At 49.9% G+C, this 20,861-nt stretch overlaps 1 protein-coding gene across 5 annotated transcripts in view; it reads right to left on the bottom strand.

Annotated features, from left to right (window-relative positions):
* Positions 1–96: 96 nt before the first annotated feature.
* The window catches only part of LOC105493954 (Rab interacting lysosomal protein like 1), a 61,768-nt gene continuing 41,003 nt past the window's right edge, over positions 97–20,861 (bottom strand). The window contains exons 5-8 of one of the 5 annotated variants that reach the window (XM_011762013.3): positions 18,894–19,066; positions 17,462–17,554; positions 8,569–8,656; positions 97–5,544 (exon numbers count right to left, since the gene is read on the bottom strand). In XM_011762013.3, coding sequence (XP_011760315.1) covers positions 5,539–5,544; positions 8,569–8,656; positions 17,462–17,554; positions 18,894–19,066 — 360 coding nt within the window. In that variant the 3' untranslated portion in view covers positions 97–5,538. Of the gene's footprint in view, positions 5,545–8,270; positions 8,295–8,568; positions 8,657–17,461; positions 17,555–18,893; positions 19,067–20,861 lie in introns of those variants that run through there. The other 4 variants (XM_011762027.2, XM_011762004.2, XM_011762019.2 and 1 more) reach the window with 4 other exon arrangements.

Genomic DNA, 20,861 nt, shown 5'->3' with positions numbered 1-20,861 from the left:
GAATCTCTCATGATATTACGCAGGAACTGGACCAACCTGCTGTGGCTTAAAATTGTTGTCAGCTGTTAGAACAGTTTTAGAAAAATAGGCCCTTCGTGAATTTCCGGTACAGACTTTTTTTATTTCCCAAGTCTCAGAAAACAACCTTGCAGGAAACCTTTCTGATTTCACTCACATTTCATTTACAAAGTGTTCCCTTATTATGGCCCCAGAAGTGTGTTGTGGACGAGGGTTGGTAGGTTGTCTAGAAAGTAAGACTGCCTGCATCAGGGAAGCCTTGTGAGATACTATCAGGACAAAAAGCAAAGCCAGTTGCAGTGTTTGTGTAGTTGTCAACTCTGAGCATCAGAACAGGGAGAGATTGAAAACATGCACACTCGGCTGGGCATGATGGCTCACAGCTGTAATCCCAGCACTTTGGGAGGCTGAGGCAGGTGGATCACCTGAGGCCAGGAGTTAGAGACCATCCTGGCCAACATGGTAAAATCCCATCTACTAAAAATACAAAACTTAGCCGGGTGTGGTGGCGGGAGCCTGTAATCCCAGCTACTCAGGAGGCTGAGGCAGGAGAATGGCTTGAACCCGGGAGGCGGAGGTTGCAGTGAGCCAAGGCCATGCCACTGCACTCCAGCCTGGTGACAGAGCAAAACTCTGTCTCAGAAAAAAAAAAAAAAGAAAAAAAAAAACATGCACACTCAGGCTGGGCGTGATGGCTCATGGCTGTAATCCCAGCACTTTGGGGGGCCATGGCAGGTGTATCGCTTGGAGCTCAGCACTTCAAGACCAGTCTGGGCAATGTAGTGAAAACCTGTCTTTATGAAAAACAAAAATTGGCCGGGCGTGGTGGCTCAAGCCTGTAATCCCAGCACTTTGGGAGGCCGAGACGGGCAGATCACGAGGTCAGGAGATCGAGACCATCCTGGCTAACACGGTGAAACCCCGTCTCTACTAAAAATACAAAAAACTAGCCAGGCGAGGTGGCAGGTGCCTGTAGTCCCAGCTACTCGGGAGGCTGACGCAGGAGAATGGCATAAACCCGGGAGGCGGAGCTTGCAGTGAGCTGAGATCCGGCCACTGCACTCCAGCCTGGGCAACAGAGCCAGACTCCATCTCAAAAAAAAAAAAAAAAAAGAAAAACAAAAATTAGCCGGGTGTTGGTGGTGTGTGCCCATAGTCCCACCTACTCAGGAGGCTGAGGCTGGAGAATTGCTTGAGCCCAGGAAGTGGAGGTTGCAGTGAGCTGAGATTGTGCCACTGCACTCCAACCCGGGTGACAGAGTGAGACCCTGTCTCAAAACAAAAAACATGCACACTCAGACTCCAACACTGTACATTTGGGCTTAGTGTTCTATGGGCTGTGGTGACTTTGAAAGAAAAACAATGGTACAGCTTCCATGGTAGGGGCTTTGGCAGTCTCCATGAACATGACAGAAGCAAGTACTCTTTGACCTAGCAATTCTGCTTCTAGTTTATTCTGTAGACCTTTGTGTGTGTGACAGTGTGCGACACTTTTTGAGAGTAAAGATTGGAAGGAAGCTACCTGTCCATCAGTGGGGCCTAGATAAACATTAATAAATATCACCTCCATATGGTAGACCAGGGCATTGCAGGATGTTCATTAGCACCTTCCTTGGTGTTCACCCACAGATGACAGTATCCTCTCCCCCTCCAGTTGTGACAACCAAAAATGTCTCCAGACTGCCAAATGTCCCCTGGGGGGCTCAGTCATCCGTGGTTGAGAGCCACTGTCTTTTTTATTTTTTTTTTGAGACGGAGTCTCGCTCTGTCGCCCAGGCTGGAGTGCAGTGGCGCAATCTCGGCTCACTGCAAGCTCCGCCTCCCGGGTTCAAGCAATTCTGCCTCAGCCTCCCGAGTAGCTGGGACTACAGGTGCCCGCTACCTCGCCTGGCTAATTTTTTTGTGTGTATGTGTGTAATTTTGGTAGAGATGGGGTTTCACTGTGTTAGCCAGGATGGTCTCGATCTCCTGACCTTGTGATCCGCCAGCCTCAGCCTCCCAAAGTGCTGGGATTACAGGCGTGAGCCACCGCGCCTGGCCTTTTTTTTTTTTTTTTTTTTTGTGAGATGAAGTCTCACTCTGTTGCCCAGGCTGGAGTGCAATGGCGCGATCTCAGCTCACTGCAACCTCCGCCTCCTGGGTTCAAGCGATTCTCCTGCCTCAGCTTCCTGAGTAGCTGGGACAACAGGCACATGCCCCCATGCCCAGCTAATTTTTGTATTTTTAGTAGAGATGGGATTTCTCTATGTTGGCCAGGCTGGTCTCAAACTCCTGACCTCATGATCCACCCGCCTCAGCCTCCCAAAGTGCTAGGATTATAGTATGAACCACCACTCCTGGCCATGAGAGCCACTGTCTTATGTACTTATATGGAGTTATTGCTAGAAATTTTTTCTTTTTTGAGGCAGGGTCTCACTCTGTCTCCCAGGCTGGAGTGCAGTGGTGTCATTACAGCTCACTGCAGCCTTGAACTCCTGGGCTGAAGGGATCCTCCTGTCTTAGCCTCCCAAGTAGCTGAGATCACAGGTGTGTACCACCACACCCACCTATTTTTTTAATTAATGTTTTGTAGAGATGGGTTATTGCTATGTCACCTAGGTTAGTCTTAAACTCCTGGGCTCAATTGATCCTCCCTACTTGACCTCCCAAAATGCGGGGATTATAGGTGTGACCCACTCACCTGGCCCTCTCTAGGATATTTCAAGTGGAAAAAAGAAAAGCACAGAACAGCATGTATATATTATGCTACCATTTAAATAAAAAGAAGGTCCAGGTATGGTGGCTCATGTCTGTGGTCCCATCTACTCGGGAGGCTGAGGCAGGAGGATTGCTTGAGGCCAGGAGTTTGGGACCAGCCTTGGTGACATAATAAGACCCTGTCCCTTAAGAGAAAAGGAAAGAAGGTATACACACATATACATATATATGTGCTTTTTGTTCTTATTTTTTACATAATTGCATGTATAAACTTTCTGATGGATTGATTTTTCCTTTGTCTCGATTATCTAACCTCTGATTTGTTCAAGAGCTGGATCTGCTGACTTACCAAAAAAGTGACATTTGGCTGGGTGCGGTGGCTCACACCTGAATTCCCAGCACTTTGGGAGTCTGGGGTGTGAGGATCACTTGAGCCCAGGAGTTTGAGACCAGCTTGGGCAACAAAGTCAAGACTTTGTCTCTAAAAAAATAATTAGCTGGGCATGGTGGTGCACATCAGTAGTACCAGCTACTTGGGAGGCTGAGGTGGGAGGATTGCTTAGCTGCAATGAGCTATGATAGCGCCACTGTACTCCAGCCTGGGTGATAGAGCAAGACCCTGTGTCCAAAAAAAAAAAGGCCAGCCACAGTGGCTCACACCTGTAATCCCAGCACTTCGAGAGGCCAAGGCAGGTGGATCACTTGAGGTCAGGAGTTTGAGACCGCGAGACCAGCCTAGCCAACATGGTGAAACCCCGTCTCTACTAAAAATAGAAAAATTAGTCAGGTATGGTGGCACACACATGTAGTCCCAGCTACTTGGGAGGCTGAGGTATGAGAATTGCTTGAACTCAAGAGGCGCAGATTGCAGCGAGCGGAGATGGTGCCACTGTACTCTGTCTTGGGTGACAGAGCAAGACTCTGTATCAAAAAAAAAAAAAAAAGGGGGACATTTAGTGTTTAGGAAAGATAACCAAGAAACTGGCAATTTTGGTTACCTGTTGGAAAGGCAACAAAGGTGGCCAGGGGTGGGAGAGGAATTTATCAGTATACCTACTTCTATATTCTTTGAGAATAAATTCTAATAATTCTAATGGGCACTCAGATTTGAAAACTACTGCTCTAACGCAGCAATAATTACCCTGTCTGATCTGTTTTTTTGTTTTTTTCAGCAATCTGGAAGCAGAGTCCATTCTAGATTCTGCAGATTCACCTGATGGTTTCTTTTTTTTTTTTTTTTTTTTTAGATGAAGTCTCACTGTCGCCCAGGCTGGAGTGCAATGGCACGATCTAAGCTCACTGCAACCTCTGACTCCTAGGTTCAAGGGATTCTCCTGTCTCAGCCTCCTGAGTAAGCTGGGATTATAGGCGTGCGCCACCACACCTGGCTAAGTTTTTTGTATTTTTGTAGAGATGGGGTTTCACCATGTTGGCCAGGCTGGTCTTGAACTCCAGACCTCAAGTGACCCACCCACCTTGGCCTCCCAAAGTGTTGGGATTACAGGCGTGAGCCACTGTGCCCGGCCTCACTGATGGTTTCTTAGCAAACTTCAGTAGAATATTTAGAATGTGGCCCTGATCAACTTGAGTGCTGGTAGGAGATGCTACCTCGCTCAATCTATGAGCACCCAGCCCTGTGCCCTGGATGCTTGGCAGGTGGAGAGAAAGACAGTGTTATGTGGGCAAGCCTCCAACTCACCAGTTGCAGCAGAGCATTTGGCTCTCCGTCTGCTGCTGTAGTCCTGTGAGTCAGTCAGACGTGTGGTCCCCAAGTCAGCTTCCCACCTAGCACCCTTGTTCTGCTACAGCTCCCCCACCTGCCCTCCTGCATTGCCTAGGATCCCACGCTCCACTTTCAATCTGCTCTGGGACGTTTGTCTTCTTTGCAGGGGACTAAGTATATGACTTAATGAATCCTAAAAGGAAAAAAAAGATGTCAGGAAAAAAAAGGCACACAAGAAATGTTGCAACATCTCATCCTTAGCAACTTTGTTTGGTTAGTACTGCATAACTCACAGCAGATTCCAAGGCACCTGCCTTGAACATTGCTACATGCTCTAGGCATTATCAGGAATGCAGCCAGGGCGCCTGCAAAGTTGTCTCCAGTTTCTGCGTAGGACCATCATCCATATTGTCTGTGGCTTTGTGTCTGAGTTGGGCGACTGAGCCTGTGACTTCAGACCCCTTGTCTGCCTGATGGATACATTCTGTTTAAGACGTTGCCATCACAATTTCATGAATGTAACTAATGAAGATCTAGCCCTTCCATGCCTCCTGCTGAACTATGTCACCTGTGATAATAACACCTCTACACATAGCATTTTATACAAAGCAAGTCAAACAGCAGTGATAGTGGCAAGTGATGTATTTGGCTTAAAGAAGCTTGTGTTACTGAAATTAACGCAGAAGTCTGGCCTCTGTCTGTGGGATTATTAAATATATATCCTATGGAATCAGAGTCATCTATTAGAAACAGTGATAGCCCTGGGTATAAATAAACATTTCTTTAGAGTTTGGCGTCAGTTTTTCAATGTCCATCCTCAAATCAGACAGTCTGTTTGAGGGGTCAGTTTTCCGGGTGCATCTGCACCGAGAGGCTTGAGGCAGCAGCGACCCTGGGCTGCAGTTCGGTTGCAGGCGCTGGTGGCGGGCAGTCCAGGTTGGAGGGTGGAGATGGGCCAAGGTCACAGGTGCTGCAGGGCTTCCTGTCCTTGCTCTGTGTAACCGTCATCACGGTGGGTGTTTGCCCACTGTCCAAAGGACTCCTGGATGTGCACGTTTCTCTGCGTGTTGGCCAGGCGCTTCTTATCTCGGGAGAAGAAGCTAAACCTTTGGAAGGGAAAGCAAACACAGAAATGAGAACTGACCCTTTGCTGTGCACGTCACAGTTTTTGCAGTGCCGGAGACAAACAGCAGCAAACTCAGAAGAGAGCAAATCAATTCAAGGTGTGAAAGACACAGTCGGGGGTGCAGGTCAAAGTTATTCTAAGAAAGCAGCGGGGTATTCTGCGTGTCATTTGGACACGGTACCTTGGAGGTCACGCGGTATGGTCAAGGCATGCATGTTGATGTGATGTGTGAGGTGTCTTCCACCTTAGCCGCTACGGAGGATTTATCCCGTTACCAGTGGAAATCAAAAGCTACTGAAACAAATCATGGGTTTCTTTAATTACCGTAATGACGCAGAGAAAAGAAAACTTGAAAGCCATGTGGAATATAAGATGATTCTGTTGTAAACAGATGAGTATTTCTAATTTAAATAGTTCTGTATTTGTTTAATGTCAGGAAACTGTGGCCCAGATTTCATGGACATTACTGCTCAGGATGAGGCTAAAGGAGGTATTTAAGAAAAATGAGACAATAAAAAATATATTATGGGCTGGGCGCAGTGGCTCACGCCTGTAATCCCAGCACTTTGGGAGGTTGAGGCAGGCAGATCACTTGAGGTCAGGAGTTCGAGACCAGCCTGGCCAACATGGTAAAACCCTGTCTCTACTAAAAATACAAAAATTATTCAGGCGTGGTGGCTCATGCCTGTAATTCTAGCTACCTGGGAGGCTGAGGCAGGAGAATCACTTGAATCTGGGAGGCGGAGGTTCCAGTGAGACAAGATCACGCCACTGCACTCCAGCCTGGGCAACAGAACGAGACTCTGTCTAAAAAAAATATATATATATATATATATGTGTGTGTGTGTGTGTGTGTGTGTGTGTGTGTGTGTGTATGTAAAACATGGTATGCATGGTTCTCTGATACAAAATTTGGGAAACATCAATTTGCACTTTCAAAAATGGATTTAATGGTAAAAGCCTTTAGACCGTATCACTGTAACCAGCTACAGAGCCACAGTGAGTCTGGCCTCAGACTTTAACTGAGGTAGACCAATAGGTCTTTTTAAAAGAGCTGTGACTGTTGCATTTTGATCAGAGAGAGCCATCAGGAACTTTCAGATGCCTGAAAGATAAAGGCAGAAGTCACAAGCACACTTGAGTTTGTTACTGTAGAAAAAATAAAGAAAGAAAAACAAAAGACAAAAAAGTCACAAGCAAAAACCTTGCAAGGTAGTCCATTTATTTTATTTTATTTTTTTTGAGATGGGGTTTCGCTCTCTTTGCCCAGGCTGGAGTGCAATGGTGCGATCTCGGCTCACTGCCACCTCCGCCTCCCCGGTTCAAGCGATTCTCCTGCCTCAGCATCCTGAGTAGCTGGGATTACAAGCACCCGCCACCACACCTGGCTAAGTTTTTATATTTTTAGTAGAGATGGGGTTTCGCCATGCTGGCCAGGGTCGTCTCAAACTCCTGACCTCAGGTGATCCACCTGCCTCGGCCTCCCAAAGTGCTGGGATTACAGGCGTGAGCCACTGTGCGTGGCCAAAGTAGTCCATTTAAAACAAGGTCTGGTTTGAGGTCATGTAAACGAACTAGGACCCTGGTCAGTGAACCTGAAATTGGCCTACCTTGAGGAATTCCCAAAAGCTCTTCCTAAAACTGTCCTTTGTACTACCAGGCTCTACTAAGATTCCTTCTGTTGTCACCAAGTTCTACTCTTTTTTTTTTTTTTTTGAGATAGAGTCTCGCTTTGTCGTCCAGGCTGCGGTGCAGTGGCTTGATCTCAGTTCACTGTAACCATTGCCTCCCGAGTTCAAGCGATTCTCCTGCCACAGCCTCCCAAGCAGCTGGGATTACAGGTGCACACCACCGCCCCAGCTAATTTTTTTGTATTTTTAGTAGAGATGAGTTTCACCATGTTGGTCAGGCTGGTGTCAAACTCTGACCTCAAATGATCCACCTGCCTCGGCCTCCCAAACTGCTCTGATTACAGGCATGAGCTGTTGAGCCTGGCCGTCACCAACGCCTGGGATTACAGGCGTTTGCCACTATGTGAATGATGGCTCTGAACTTGGTAAGAGATACCATATAATAGCTATGTTATGTTTCCTGGGAGGCAAGAATAGGAACAAAGCCACTGTGAAATCAAAGCTTCGGATAAACTATTTTTGATTCCCTCTGTTTGCTGGTTGCTAATGTTGCAGCCTGTAGAGTTTAGTTTTAATCACATCTGGGTGAAAATGATTTCACTCTTCTGTGGTTACTGGATCCTACAATCACTTTCTACCAGAAATAAACGGATCTTTCATTGCAAAGCTACGGCAAGCCAAGTGTATCTGATGAAACTCTCCCTAGCAACTAAGATGCCTTTTCTCTATGACAGGTGAGTGTGCTGGTGAATGAAGGCACGATTCTCACACCGGGTTATTTGTGAGCTCTTTCCATAGGGTAATCCAGGCAATTAGCTGGCCAAAAATACAGCAGCAACACATCACGATTATGCTTCACCTCTCCCTGACTCAGGTAAGCAGGAAGGCCACTTAGCACTTCCGACAGACAGAATCAAAACACTGGTCCCCTCCTCTGCATTTCTTTTTAAAACAAGATCAAATGGCTGACTTCAAGATGGCTTGGAAAACAAAGCAGTTTAGAAAGCTACAGGGTGAACATCAAAAACACAGGGTTAGTGTCACTCGGGGACCGCAGTGGGCGTTGATTACTGACCCGTCACTTAAAGGACCTTCTTTACTGGATCATGGGCAAGGTGGTTTTAGAACAGAAACAGAAGAGACAAAAAGAATTATCGGTGACAGAGCCGAGAATTCTGAGGCTTCGCTCGAGTAGACCGAGCACAGCCATGGCACAGCTGAAATCACACTCAACATCCACTTCAAATGGGGCACACAGGTGGTGGCCATGCAGCTTAAGTGGCCAGGGGAGACAGGTCAGCCCCAGCAGTAGCCGAAGCAGACATTCCAAGGGCATAGCTCAAACAAAACCCAAACACACACACAGTGCCTACAAGGGAAACAAGTCGTCGGACAGGCTGCAGTGTGGGGTCATCTATTATCAGTCCAGCTGCTACCATGGGCATTATGGCTGTAAAGATCCTGGTTAGAGAAGTACAGATAGACACAGAGAAGATAAAAACAGGGGAGGCATGAAAAAGAAACACTCCACAGACACCAGTGGAAGGGTTTGATTAGGGTCTAAGATAGGGGTTGAATTGTGTCCCCTGTCTCTAAATTCACTTAAATTTTCTTTCTTTCTTTTTTTTTTTAATGAGATGGAATCTCACTGCCTCATCCAGGCTGGAGTGTGGTGGCGCAATCTCAGCTCACTGCAACCTCCTCCTCCCGGGTTCAAGCGATTCTCCTGCCTTAGCCTCCCAAGTGGCTAGGGATTACAGGCGTTTGCCACCAGGCCCAGCTAATTTTTGTATTTTTAGTAGAGACAGGGTGTTACCATGTTGGCCAGGCTGGTCTTGAACTCCTGACCTCAGGTGATCTGCCTGTCTCAGCCTCCCAAAGTCTGGGATTACAGGTGTGAGCCATCATACCTGGCTATTTCTAAAAAAAATTTTTTCGAGGCTGGGCGTGGTGGCTCACGCCTGTAATCCCAGCACTTTGGGAGGCTGAGGGGGGTGGATCACCTGAGGTTGGGAGTGCAAGACCAACCAGATCAACATGGAGAAGCCCCGTCTCTACTAAAAATACAAAATTAGCCGGGTATGGTGGCACACGCCTGTAATCCCTGCTACTCAGGAGGCTGAGGCAGAAGAACTGCTTGAACCTGGGAGGTGGAAGTTGTGGTGAGCTGAGATCACACCATTGCACTCCAGCCTGGGCAACAAGAGCAAAACTCCATCTAAAAAAAAAAAAAAAAAGAAATAGAGCCCTTACAAATGTAACTAGTTAAGATCAGGTTATCCTGGAGTAGGGTGGGTTCTAATCCAATATGACTGGTATTCTTATAAAAGGGGGACATCTGGACAGAGATAGCATGTGAGGAAGGTGGAAGTGGATATTGAGGTGAGGCTTCTGCAGGCCGAGGACCGCCAATGACGGCCAGCAGCCACCAGAAATGGAGAGAGGTGTGGGGCAGATTCTCCCTTACAGTCCGCAGAAGGAGCTAGCCCTGCTGACGCCTTCATCATGGCCTTCTGGCCTCCGGAAGTGGGAGGCAATACCTGACTGTCGTTGAGCCCCCGAGTCTGCAGTACTTTGTTACAGCAGCTCTAGAAACTGATGCAGTATATGACAGCCAGCAAGGGACGACAGAGTGGCTCCCCAGGGCTAAAATGCAGGACTGTGTGTGGGGAACGAAGAAGGCAAAACACGCTTTGGGAGGTGGTGGTGATGCCCTGGCAAGGGGGCCTTTCAGTGTCCTCCTGAACTGCGATGAGCTGCAGGCACCATGACCCTAAGTGCCAGGCGAGAACCAGGAGAGACCGTGAGGCAGAGAGGGGCCAGGCAGGACAAGGGCTCAGGCAGAGCCTGCAGAATCATCAGATATTCTGGTCCAAGCCCACAGTAAATAAATGCTCATCTGTTCCTCAGCTGGGCAGAGGAAATGAAGACGAAACTCCAACCATGCCACTAAAGCTTGTTTTGAAAAGCTATACTTTTTAAAAAAAAAGTTGGTTGGGGCCGGGCACGGTGGCTCAAGCCTGTAATCCCAGCACTTTGGGAGGCCGAGACGGGCGGATCACGAGGTCAGGAGATCGAGACCATCCTGGCTAACACAGTGAAACCCCGTCTCTACTAAAAAATACAAAAAAACCAGCCGGGCGAGGTGGTGGGCGCCTGTAGTCCCAGCTACTCGGGAGGCTGAGGCAGGAGAATGGTGTGAACCCGGGAGGCGGAGCTTGCAGTGAGCCGAGATCATGCCACAGCACTCCAGCCTGGGCGACGGAGCGAGATTCCATCTCAAAAAAAAAAAAAAAAAAAAAAAGGTTGGTTGGATAAAGATAAAATAATTATCTCAAATGAGGTTTGGAGATGCTCTAGGTGTTTGGATCACCTTTGATGTGCTTCACAGGGTAGCTGGGAATTGGTGTCTTTTCTTTTCTTCTTTTTTTTTTTTTTTTGAGACAGAGTCTCGCTTTGTCACCCAGGCTGGAGTGCAGTGGCACAATCTCTGCTCACTGCAACCTCCACCTCCTGGGTTCAAGTGATTCTCCTGCCTCAGCCTCCCGAGTGGCTGGGACTACAGGCATGTGCCACCCTGCTAGGCTAATTTTTATATTTTTAGTAGAGACGGGGTTTCCCCCTGTTGGCCAGGCTGGTCTTGAACTCCTGGCATCAAGTCATCCAACCGCCTTGGCCTCCCAAAGCGCTGGGGTGAGCCACCGCGCCTGGCCAGGAGTTGGTGTCTTTGCAGAACCTCCTGGATGGTTTCTCAGGATGACATGGAGAAGATGAGATGCCTTCTGCTAAGTGAATGGGCCCCAGAGGCCAGGCTACTGGGCACAGTTAGCTTTCCAGGGGCTCCAAACCACACCATTTTGTAACCACCTTTGCCACGACACCCAAAGAGGGTGCCCACAAAGATACAGTCATTGTGTGGGAAGTGGCCTCAAATACGGGGGACATTTTGCCTTGACAGATGTTTACCACCAGGAATGATGGACTTCGTTTAGGGCCCTGTCAGGGGGTGACCGATGCTTGGGGGCCTGGGACACCTGGAGTGTTCGGACGGAGTTACTCCATCTGTGTGTCTTTTTTTTTTTTTTTTTTTTTATTTTAGAGACAGGTCTCGCTTTGTTGCTCAGCTGGAGTGCAGTGGCGCAATCTGGGCTCACTGCAGCCTCGACCTCCTGGGCTCAAGTGATCTTCCTGCTTCAGCTTCCTTAGTAGCTGGGACTACAAGTGTGTGTCACTGCACCCAGCCAATTAAAAAATTTTTTTTTGTAGAGATAGGGTCTTGCTATGTTGCCCAGGCTCATCTCAAACTCCTGGCCTCAAGCGATCCCCCCACCTCGGCCTCCCAAAGTGTTGGGATTACAGGCATGAGCCACCACGCCCAGCCCTGTCTGTGTCTTGCTGGACTCACTGAGTGGGCAGCCCCTTCCCTTACTATTCCAGGGGCTGCCCTGCAGAAGCCACCTCCTCTAGAGGTACAGCAATTTCCATAAAAAGATTGACTTGTTTTGGCCCGAAGTTTGTCTTGAATACCCTGTAGCTGGTTTTAACTCCCCACTCCCCGCCAAATATTTTTGGAAGACTCAAACCAAATGAAGTTCTACCAGTGGCATTTCAGGCAGTGTAATGGGCGGCTGTGAAGAAGCTATTCCTGGGCTGGAGCGAGGGGGGTGGTGGGTGGGAGGACAGGGATAGAATGCACTGTCATTGCTACCCTTGGACACCTGGGTGGCCACCCACTCCAAAGCCAACCTTTCCGGTCCTCGAGGCCAGTTCTCATCCCTTGCTTCTCCGGCCCCCTCTACCCCCACCTGTCGTCTTATCTCCCAATCAGCCCCTGGCCCCTGCCCTGCAAAAGGCAGCTGTGTGTGCGTCGATGGGACCATGACTGAGAGACAGGGACCACACAAAGGGGGGTACTGGTGCCTGGTGTTCACTGGGGACGAGGCTGAAGTCACTCCAGCACTCCCTTGTGACCTTCCTGGGCAGTGCCAGCCTGGCCTCTCTGGCCAGCAGCTGCTCAATCACAAACTATTCTTAGAACATCTTCGGGGCACACTGTTTTGACTGGCAGCAGGAGTTTCTGGTTCCCTTGTCCGGTTCAGTCTAGAAATGTGAAGTCTGACGCCTGTGACTCATGGTGCACTGTGCAGACAAGGGGCCACCACCAGGGACTCGGGGAGGAGAGCGGGAAAACGGTGGGGGGTGGTGTGGGAGCAGAAAAGGCATGGGTTCAAATCTGAAGACAGCCTTCCCAACAGTTTGATCTAAATGAGGTCAGTGGGCTTCTCTGGGCCTCAGTTCCCTCATCTGAGAAATAGGGGTAATTATCTCAGCTCTGGGTCCCCAACAGGATGGAAGATACCTTAGTTCAAGTGCTGTAAGCTGCCGAGGCCCCTGAACCCTCCTTGGCTGCTATGAATTGCTGCAGGAGGAGGGGTGGGATAAGTAAGTTAACAGTGTGGAGCAGAGCTGAAGAGCCGCCCTGAGCGACCGCGTGGCTCATACTCCCTGGAGGAAGGGCAGAAGAGACCCGGCAGACCAGGTGGGTGCAGGAGGAATGAAGGATGGGAGGATGCTCAGAACCGCCTCGGAAACTGTCATTCCCCGCCCCAGCCCAGGGAAGATCTGTCCCTGCCCAGGCTCCTCCCAGCCTCTGGGCTCACAGGCCACACTGGTATAGCTTCCAGCCAGCAGTAGAGGTGGACAAAGGCGACCAGTGTCCGGCCTGCACTGGTCAAAAGCCCTTTGTGCCAGATTGCTCTCCCAGTTATCCCCCAGCAAGTGGGGCTGCCACGGGACTGGTCACCCGCACCCTGTGGCTGGGAGGTTCTGGTCTCATTCTCTTGTCTTTCTCTCGGGCTCCCTGATTCCAGCTGCTGTCCATGCCAGGCTCAGAGCCCCACATTTTCCTGAGCAACCAGAAGCCAACCTAAGTGGGGAAGAGTTCTGAAAACAGGGCCCCAGGGTCCTTTCTGGAACAATCTGGAAAAGAAGGACAGACACCACAGCCTATTCAGTTGTGGGCAGAAGAACTAGTGGAAAGATTCGCTGGCTAATTCTGATGACTTTCCTCTGGATTTCACCCAATACAAAATTTGCAAAGCCAATTGAATTGTCTGTTTAGAGAAAGAGGCCCAGAGTAGAAAATTACAGTTAGAAAAACTCGGCTCTGGAAGGAATTTTTAGAATTACATCTGACCGTGGGTGCTGGAGGCTCTGAATCCTGCACATTGGAAGTGAAAGTGAAGGTGCTAGAAAGGCTGAGTCTTTTTTTTTTTTTGAGATGGGGTCTCGCTCTGTTGTCCAGGCTCGAATGCAGTGGTGTGATCTCGGCTCACTGCAACCTCCTCCTCTGGAGTTCAAGCAATTTTCCTGCCTCAGTCTCCTGAGTAGCTGGGATTACAGGCACCCGCCACCACACCTGGCTAATTTTTTTGTACTTTTTTGTACTTTTAGTAGAGATGGGGGTTTCACCATGTTGACCACACTGGTCTCAAACTCCTGACCTTGTGATCCACCTGCCTCAGCCACCCACAGTGCTGGGATTACAGGTGTGAGTCACCAGGCCTGACCTGAAAGGCTAATTCTTAACGACCGGGGAACAAACGGCTGAACGATGCAGAACAGAAGCCTCTTGGTCTCCCCCTCCCTCAGCCCATGCAGAGACTATCTGGGCTCGTGAAGCTTCCTGCAGTTTCTCCAGGCCTGAAACTCAAAGTTGTAGCTATCAAAGCCTACAAGATAGAGTCTGCTCTTTCTCACATAGGAGTGGGGCTGGCGAGTGAGTCAGAGTTTAAGCAAAGCCAGTCCCATTTCCTAACAAGCACTAGATGAGAAACTTTTCCTGGCACTAAGTACTGCACAGAATCAAGACTGAAGGGGCTTCCTCCTCCCAAGGTGAGGCTACCTCCGCCCAAGGAGTGTCTATCTAGCACTCTGATCTTACTTGGGGACCTGTCCCTTCCCCTACTTTCAGGCCACATGAACTGGATGGAGGAAAAGTGCTCTGAGCCTCAGGGGTGAGAAGGAGTCACAGACCTGGACAATCAACGTGCTGTCCTGTGATTGGGTTAGGGACAGTCATGTGACCCAGCTGGAGCCAATGGGACTCATTTCTGTGACCGATGGAACTCCTGGAAACAGAGAATCTGCACTGGAGTTTCAGACAGAAGAAAATGAAACCTGGCTGGGCATGGTGGCTCGTTCCTGTAATCCCAGCACTCAGGGAGGCCGAGGCGGGTGGATCACCTGAGGTCAGGAGTTCGAGAGACCAGCCTGGCCAACATGCAGAAACCCCGTCTCTACTAAAATTACAAAAATTAGCCGGACGTAGAGGGAGATGCCTGTAGTCCCAGCTACTTGGGAGGCTGAGGCAGAAGAGAACTGCTTGAACCCGGGAGGCAGAGGCTGCAGTGAGCTGAGATTGTGCCACTGCACTCCAGCCTCAGCAATGGAGTGAGACTCCGTCTCAAAAAAAAGAAAAAAAAAAAATTGAAACTTGAGCCAAGGGCTGCCATGCTGCCATCCTCAGGCTGGAAAGGACACCCAAGAATGGTGCCCACAGAGGAAAACCAAGTCAGGGGTAGAGGAAACAAGGCCTGGATCCAGCTGAGCCCCACGCTGTGGCAAGTTGGAACTTTTAGTTCCTTAGTCAAATTTTTTTTTTTCTTTTTTCTTTTGAGACGGAGTTTCACTCTTGTTGCCCAAGCTGGAGTGCAGTGGCACGATCTTGGCTCACTGCAACCTCCGTCTCCCAGGTTCAAGTGATTCTCCTGCCTTAGCCTCCCAAGTAGCTGGGATTACAGGCGCATGCCACCATGCCTGGGTAATTTTTGTATTTTTAGTGGAGATGGGGTTTCTCCATATTGGTCAGGCTGGTCTCGAACTCCCGACCTCAGTTGATCCACTCGCCTCAGCCTCCCAAATTGCTGGGATTACAGGCGTGAGCCACCGAGCCTGGCCCCCAATTTGTTTTGTTTTCTGTTTTTGAGACGGAGTCTCGCTCTGTCGCTCAGGCTGCACAATCTCAGCTCACTGCAACCTCCGCCTCCCGGGTTCAAGCAATTTTCCTGCCTCAGCCTCCTGAGTAGCTGGGACTACAGGCGTGCGACCACCATGCCCAACCACGCCCAGCTAATTTTTGTAGTTTTAGTAGAAATGGGGTTTCACCATGTTGGTCAGGTTGGTCTTGAACTCCTGACTTCGTGATCCACTTACCTCGGCCTCCCAAAGTGCTGGGATTACAGGCGTGAGCCACCGCGCCTGGCCTCCAAATTCGTTTTCTTAGGTTACTTTGAGTTGAGTTTCAATTGCAAATGGAAGGTTACTACTGAATCCATGAGCTAAATGGTGTTGGGATCTAGAGGAAGCTTTTCTGGCGCCATGCTTCTTCCCTAGGAAATGTTTCTCTCTAACCAGAACTGCGGCCACACTCCCTCCCCAACGCATCAGGGACCTGGGGCCAAACTCCTAAGCAGCCTGAATGAAGCTGGAAGGGAGTCATGCACCAGCCTGTACTCTCTAGGAATATCGGGCCAATTTAAAATTTTTTTGTAGAGACAGGGTCTCACTATGTGGCCCAGGTTGGTCTCAAACTCCTGGCCTCAAGTGATCCTCCTGCCTTGGCCTCTCAGAGTGCTGGGATTACAGATGTGAGCTGCCATGCCCAAGGGCAAGGCATCATTTTCTTTCTTTCTTTTTTATCACTCTCTCTTTTCTTATCCTTTTTTTTTTTTTTTGTGACTCTGTCACCCTAGTTGGAGTGTAGTAGTACAGTCTTGGCTCACTGAAGCCTCGACCTCCTGGGATCAAGCAATCCTCCCACTTCAGTCTCCTGAGTAGCTGCGACCACAAGTGCATGCCACCATACCCAGCTAATTTTTGTACTTCTTGTAGAGAGGTAGTTTCACTGTGTTGCCCAGGTTGGTCTTGAACTCCTGAACTCAAGTGATCCTCCCACCTCTGCCTCCCAAAGTGCTGAGATTACAGGTGTGAGCCACTGCACCCAGCCCCAAGGGCACCAGTTTCTGAGAGGAGAGGGCCCAGCAGTGACAAACCTGCACGGTTCTGCATTGTCAACTCACAGGGCAAGAACTAACCAAAGATTTCCAAACATAACTGGATTCGGGGCATATGGGTAACACTCCGCTGCCTCTCCCTACACAATCCATCTGGCTTTCCGACCCGCACGCCCTGTTTTCACAAGTTTCTTCTGGGTTTTGGAGGAAAGAACTGAAGCCTCTTTTGTGCTAAGCCTTGGACAGAAGAACTGGAAGAGGCAGGCCCAGAGCCTGGAAGACCCTCTCAGGGGGGAAGGCAGCTCCAACACCGCGGGCACACGGCTGTCTTGCAAAGAGCTCACAGCGTGGGCTCTGGAGCCAGCAGGCTACCTGGGTTTGAGCCCTGGCTCTGCCTCTTCTTAGCTGAATGACCCTAGGCCGGCGCCTCCATTTCCTTAACTATAAAATGGGAATGATGATGGCCACAACAGCATGCTGAGGGCTCAGGGAGATACTCTGTGGGAGCAGGACCCAGCGCGTGTTAGCTTCTTAGTAGATACTGTCTAACGAGACCAGAGGTGTTAACCCTGTATCTGAAGAGCTTTGGGGGTCCATGAACCTCCTGAAATTGACACAAATTTTACAGATTTCTCTGGGGGAAATTTCAGGAGGTTTTATCAGAACCTCAAAGGAATCAGTTGATGCCAAGAACCACTGAAGTAACTTAAAGTCTAGTTGAGGGCAGGGACGAGGTCGCTCTCTTTTGGGGGATTCTCCTGAAGGCCTGACTCTGCATGCATTATGCAGTAACCCATGCTTATTGGACAGAGGGCTACATAGATGAGTCATCAGTGAACTGCACAGACCGGGTGGACCCAGGGCCACTCGACATCTCAAGAGCTGAGGTCTCAAGCTTAAGATGCACAAACCACCCTCTACCTCCCTACCCTTATTTCCTGTCCTCAAAGGCCCAGAGATGCACCCCACCCCCCGAAACACACTCAAGCAAGCTCCTGAGTATCAGCCACTGGCCCAAGCCTCTCTCCTCTCACCTCCCGCCCTCCCCAAACCTCTCTGCCCAGAGACCCCCAGGAGGAACTCAGCATTCGGGAAGGGAGATGAACTCAAAGTCGGAGGCCAGGCCAGACGTCTCAGCAGGATGTGGTTAGTGACAAGCCTGGCCCTGGGAGCAGGTGCCAAGGAGGAAAAGTCAAAGGACACGTGAACCGCCAGGTCAGCCGAGCGCAGAAGCCAGCAGCGCATCACTTACAGTCGCTTGATGCCCGACTCCGGCTGGGGGGACGTCCTCGGGTGGGCGATGGGTGGGGGTTGGGGTATTCGATTTTCCTCTTCCATTTCTTCACTGGAAGGAGATGAGAGGCATGAGATAAAAGAGTCAAAAGTTCCTTGAGAACTGGAACATTCCAAAAGAGAACTGTCTGATGGTCTGAGAGGGTGCACGTTTTTTAGGGGACCTGCATCTGTATTTCCAGTTTATTCTGAAGAGTCCAGCCAAATAGAACCACTCCCCGTTTCCTGTCTTTACACAGGCTTCCCTGTCTCTACACCTCTGTGGTTTCTTCTACCCAGAATATACCCGTCACCCCTCAACATCTCCCGTATCTAAATACTACCCTATCCCTCCAGGAAGGCCCAGTTCAAATGCTGCCTCCTCCAGGAGGCCTTCCGATTTCCACCCCATCTACAAACCAGATCTCTCCCACTCTCCCATCTTTTTTTTTTTTTTGAGACAGGGTCTCATTCTGTTGCCCAGGCTGGAGTGCAGTGGTACAAACATAGCTCACTGCAGCTTTGACCCTGGACTGAAATGATCCTCCTGCTTCAGCCTCCCAAGTGGCTGGGACTACAGGGTGAGCCACCACACCTGGCTAATTTTTCAAAATTTTTGCGTACAGATGGGGGTCCCACTATGTTGCCCAGGCTGGTTTTGAGCTCCTGGGTTCAAGTGATCCACCTGCCTCGGCCTTGCAAAGTGCTGGGATGACAGGCGTGAGCCACCACGCCCAGCCTCTCCCATCTTTGAACATCCAGTGTACAGTCAGTAAACCTTTCAATAAAAATGTGTGGTATTATATTTTTTATGCATCTCTGATCTTCCCCACTGGAGCAGGGACCACCTCTGGTGCATGGGTCCTTCCTTCCAGCTTTCTATTCAACAGATATTTGTTGTGCACCTACTATGTGCCAAGCTCCATTCTAAGTACTGGGAACTTAGCCATGGACAAGATAAGTAAGACTTCTGGTCTCATGTTGCTTGTGGTCTCATGTGGAAACCAACAATAAAGCAAGCATGAGAGTGAACAGGATAATGTAGGAGGTGAAAAGGGTCACAAAGACAGTCACACCGGGGCCAGGTTTCATTCATTCATTCATCTAAAAAAGAGATGAGGTCTCGCTTTGTTGCCCAGGCTCGTCTCAAATACCTAGGCTCAAGCAATCTTTCCGCCTCGGCCTCCCAAAATACTGGAATTAAAGGTGTGAGCCCCGGTGCCTGGCCTGGGCCCAAGAGTTTCAGAAAGGGGTTGTGAGCTTGTATGTAAGTTCTTTAGGCCAGAGAGGGTACCCAGAAAAGACACTGATGAAATGCTTATCTTCCAGGGGGTAAGAAGGTAACTGTACAGAAACTCTGGCTAACCTCAGTCAGGAGCCAGCTTGGGCCATCCAGCCCCAGGGACACTTGCCTCTTGTAGTAAGCCAGCTCCTCCTGCAGCAAGAACAGCTTGGACTTGAGCTCGTTCCTCTCGTGCAGCACATCCCGCAGCTCCTGCAGGGTGAACCGGGGGCGGTTGGGGTCCTTGAGCTCCAGAGCCACCTTCTCTGCGTCGGAGATGCTCTCCTCTCCAACCGGCTCTGTCTGGAGGAGGCAGAGATGCTGCTAATGAATTCTTGGCAGCCACTGCCGACACCCACTCTCTATCCTGAAGGAGCCCGAATTCTCCCCCTCCCCGGGCGCCAGCAGCCTGCGGAGGGCGCTATTTTCAGCACTCGCGGGCGGCCCCTGCTCACGTTCTGTACAGTTTCCCTCTGGAGGCGGAAACCAGCGGCCACCTGTTCATTGTTCTCCTTCCCAATAGCCGAACCCACGGACCCCGCACCTCCCCACTTGACTTGGGGTTTCATTACAAACATGACAAGGCATCCAGGGAGGAGCTGTCACACCTCCCCTGCCCCCACCCTCGTACATCTGCTGCTTCCCCTTCCAGGCCTCCTTTCATTTCCTTACTAAGACCATTGCTAATTTGGCCAGAGTGGCTGGAATCTCAGCCCACACACAATTCTCCATTCCTTTTTCATTTGACAGTAAGTCATATCCAGTTTCCCTGTTGTTACGGGCCTTCCGGTTAAGTCCTTTCCTCCCCAGTGGCTTTGGGTATCTGGAGTTCAGTGGAAGCCCGACGGGGGTGCACACTCGGCCATTTCTCTGTGACGCGGGTGACAGGCGGATCCCAGCATCATGCCAAGTCACCTGCCCCAGGTCACACCCACACCCACCCTCTCACCACCTTGCACAGCAAGGGAGCCTTTTTAAAAAAATGTGGTAAAATATACATAATCTACAATTTACCATTTGAACCTTTTAAAGTGAACAATTTGGAGGTGGCATTTAGTATACTCATATGTCACACGACCACCACCTCTGTCCAGTTCTAGGACATTTTCTTCACACCAAAAGGAAAACCAGTACTTATTATTATTTTATTTTTTTCTGAAATGGAGTTTCACTCTGTCCCCCAGGCTGGAGTGCAGTGGCATGATCTCAGCTCACTGCAACCTCCACCTCTTGGGTTCAAGCGATTCTTGTGCCTCAGCCTCCCAAGTAGCTGGGATTACAGGTGTGCACACCACACCGGGCAAATTTTTTTTTTTGAGGTGGAATCTCACTCTGTCACCCAGGCTGGAGTGCAGAGGCACGATCTCAGCTCGGCAAACTCCACCTCCCAGGTTCAAGCCATCCTCCTACCTCAGCCTCCCGAGTAGCTGGATTTACAGGCGCCTGCCATTATGCCTGGCTAATTTTTGTATTTTTAGTAGAGACAGGGTTTCACCATGTTAGCCAGACTAGTCTTGAACTCCTGACCTTAAGTGATCCACCCGCCTTGGCCTCCCAAAGTGCTGGGGTTACAGGCGTGAGCCACCGCGCCCGGCTGAAAACCTGTACTTATGAAGCAGTCACTCTCTACGTCCCTGTCCTGAGCCCCTGGCAAATGCCAGTGTACTTTCTATGGACTGCCTACCGTGGACACTTCCCAGAAACAGAATCATACACTAAGTGGCCTTTTGTGCCTGGTTCCTTTCACTGAGCGTGGTGTTTCCAAGGTTCATTCATGTTGCAGCACACACCAGCACTTCACTCTTTTTTTTTTTTTTTTCTGTGAGATGGCATCTCACTCTGTCACCCAGGCTGGAGTGCAATGGCACGATCTCAGCTCACTCCAACCTGTGCCTCCTAGGTTCAAGCGATTCTTCCGCCTCAGCCTCCTGAGTAGCTGGGATTACAAGCACCTGCCACCACGCCTGGGCTAATTTTTGTATTTTTGTAGAGACAGGGTTTCACCATGTTGGTCAGGCTAGTCTTGAACTCCCAACCTCAGGGGATCCACCCGCCTCAGCCTCCCAAAGTGCTGGGATTACAGGGGTGAGCCACCGCG

Source organism: Macaca nemestrina, chromosome 10 (assembly GCF_043159975.1).
Source record: "Macaca nemestrina isolate mMacNem1 chromosome 10, mMacNem.hap1, whole genome shotgun sequence".
Lineage (NCBI taxonomy): Eukaryota > Metazoa > Chordata > Mammalia > Primates > Cercopithecidae > Macaca > Macaca nemestrina.
The sequence above is the reverse complement of the archived record's forward strand: the minus strand, read 5'-3'. Positions and strand labels throughout refer to the sequence as shown.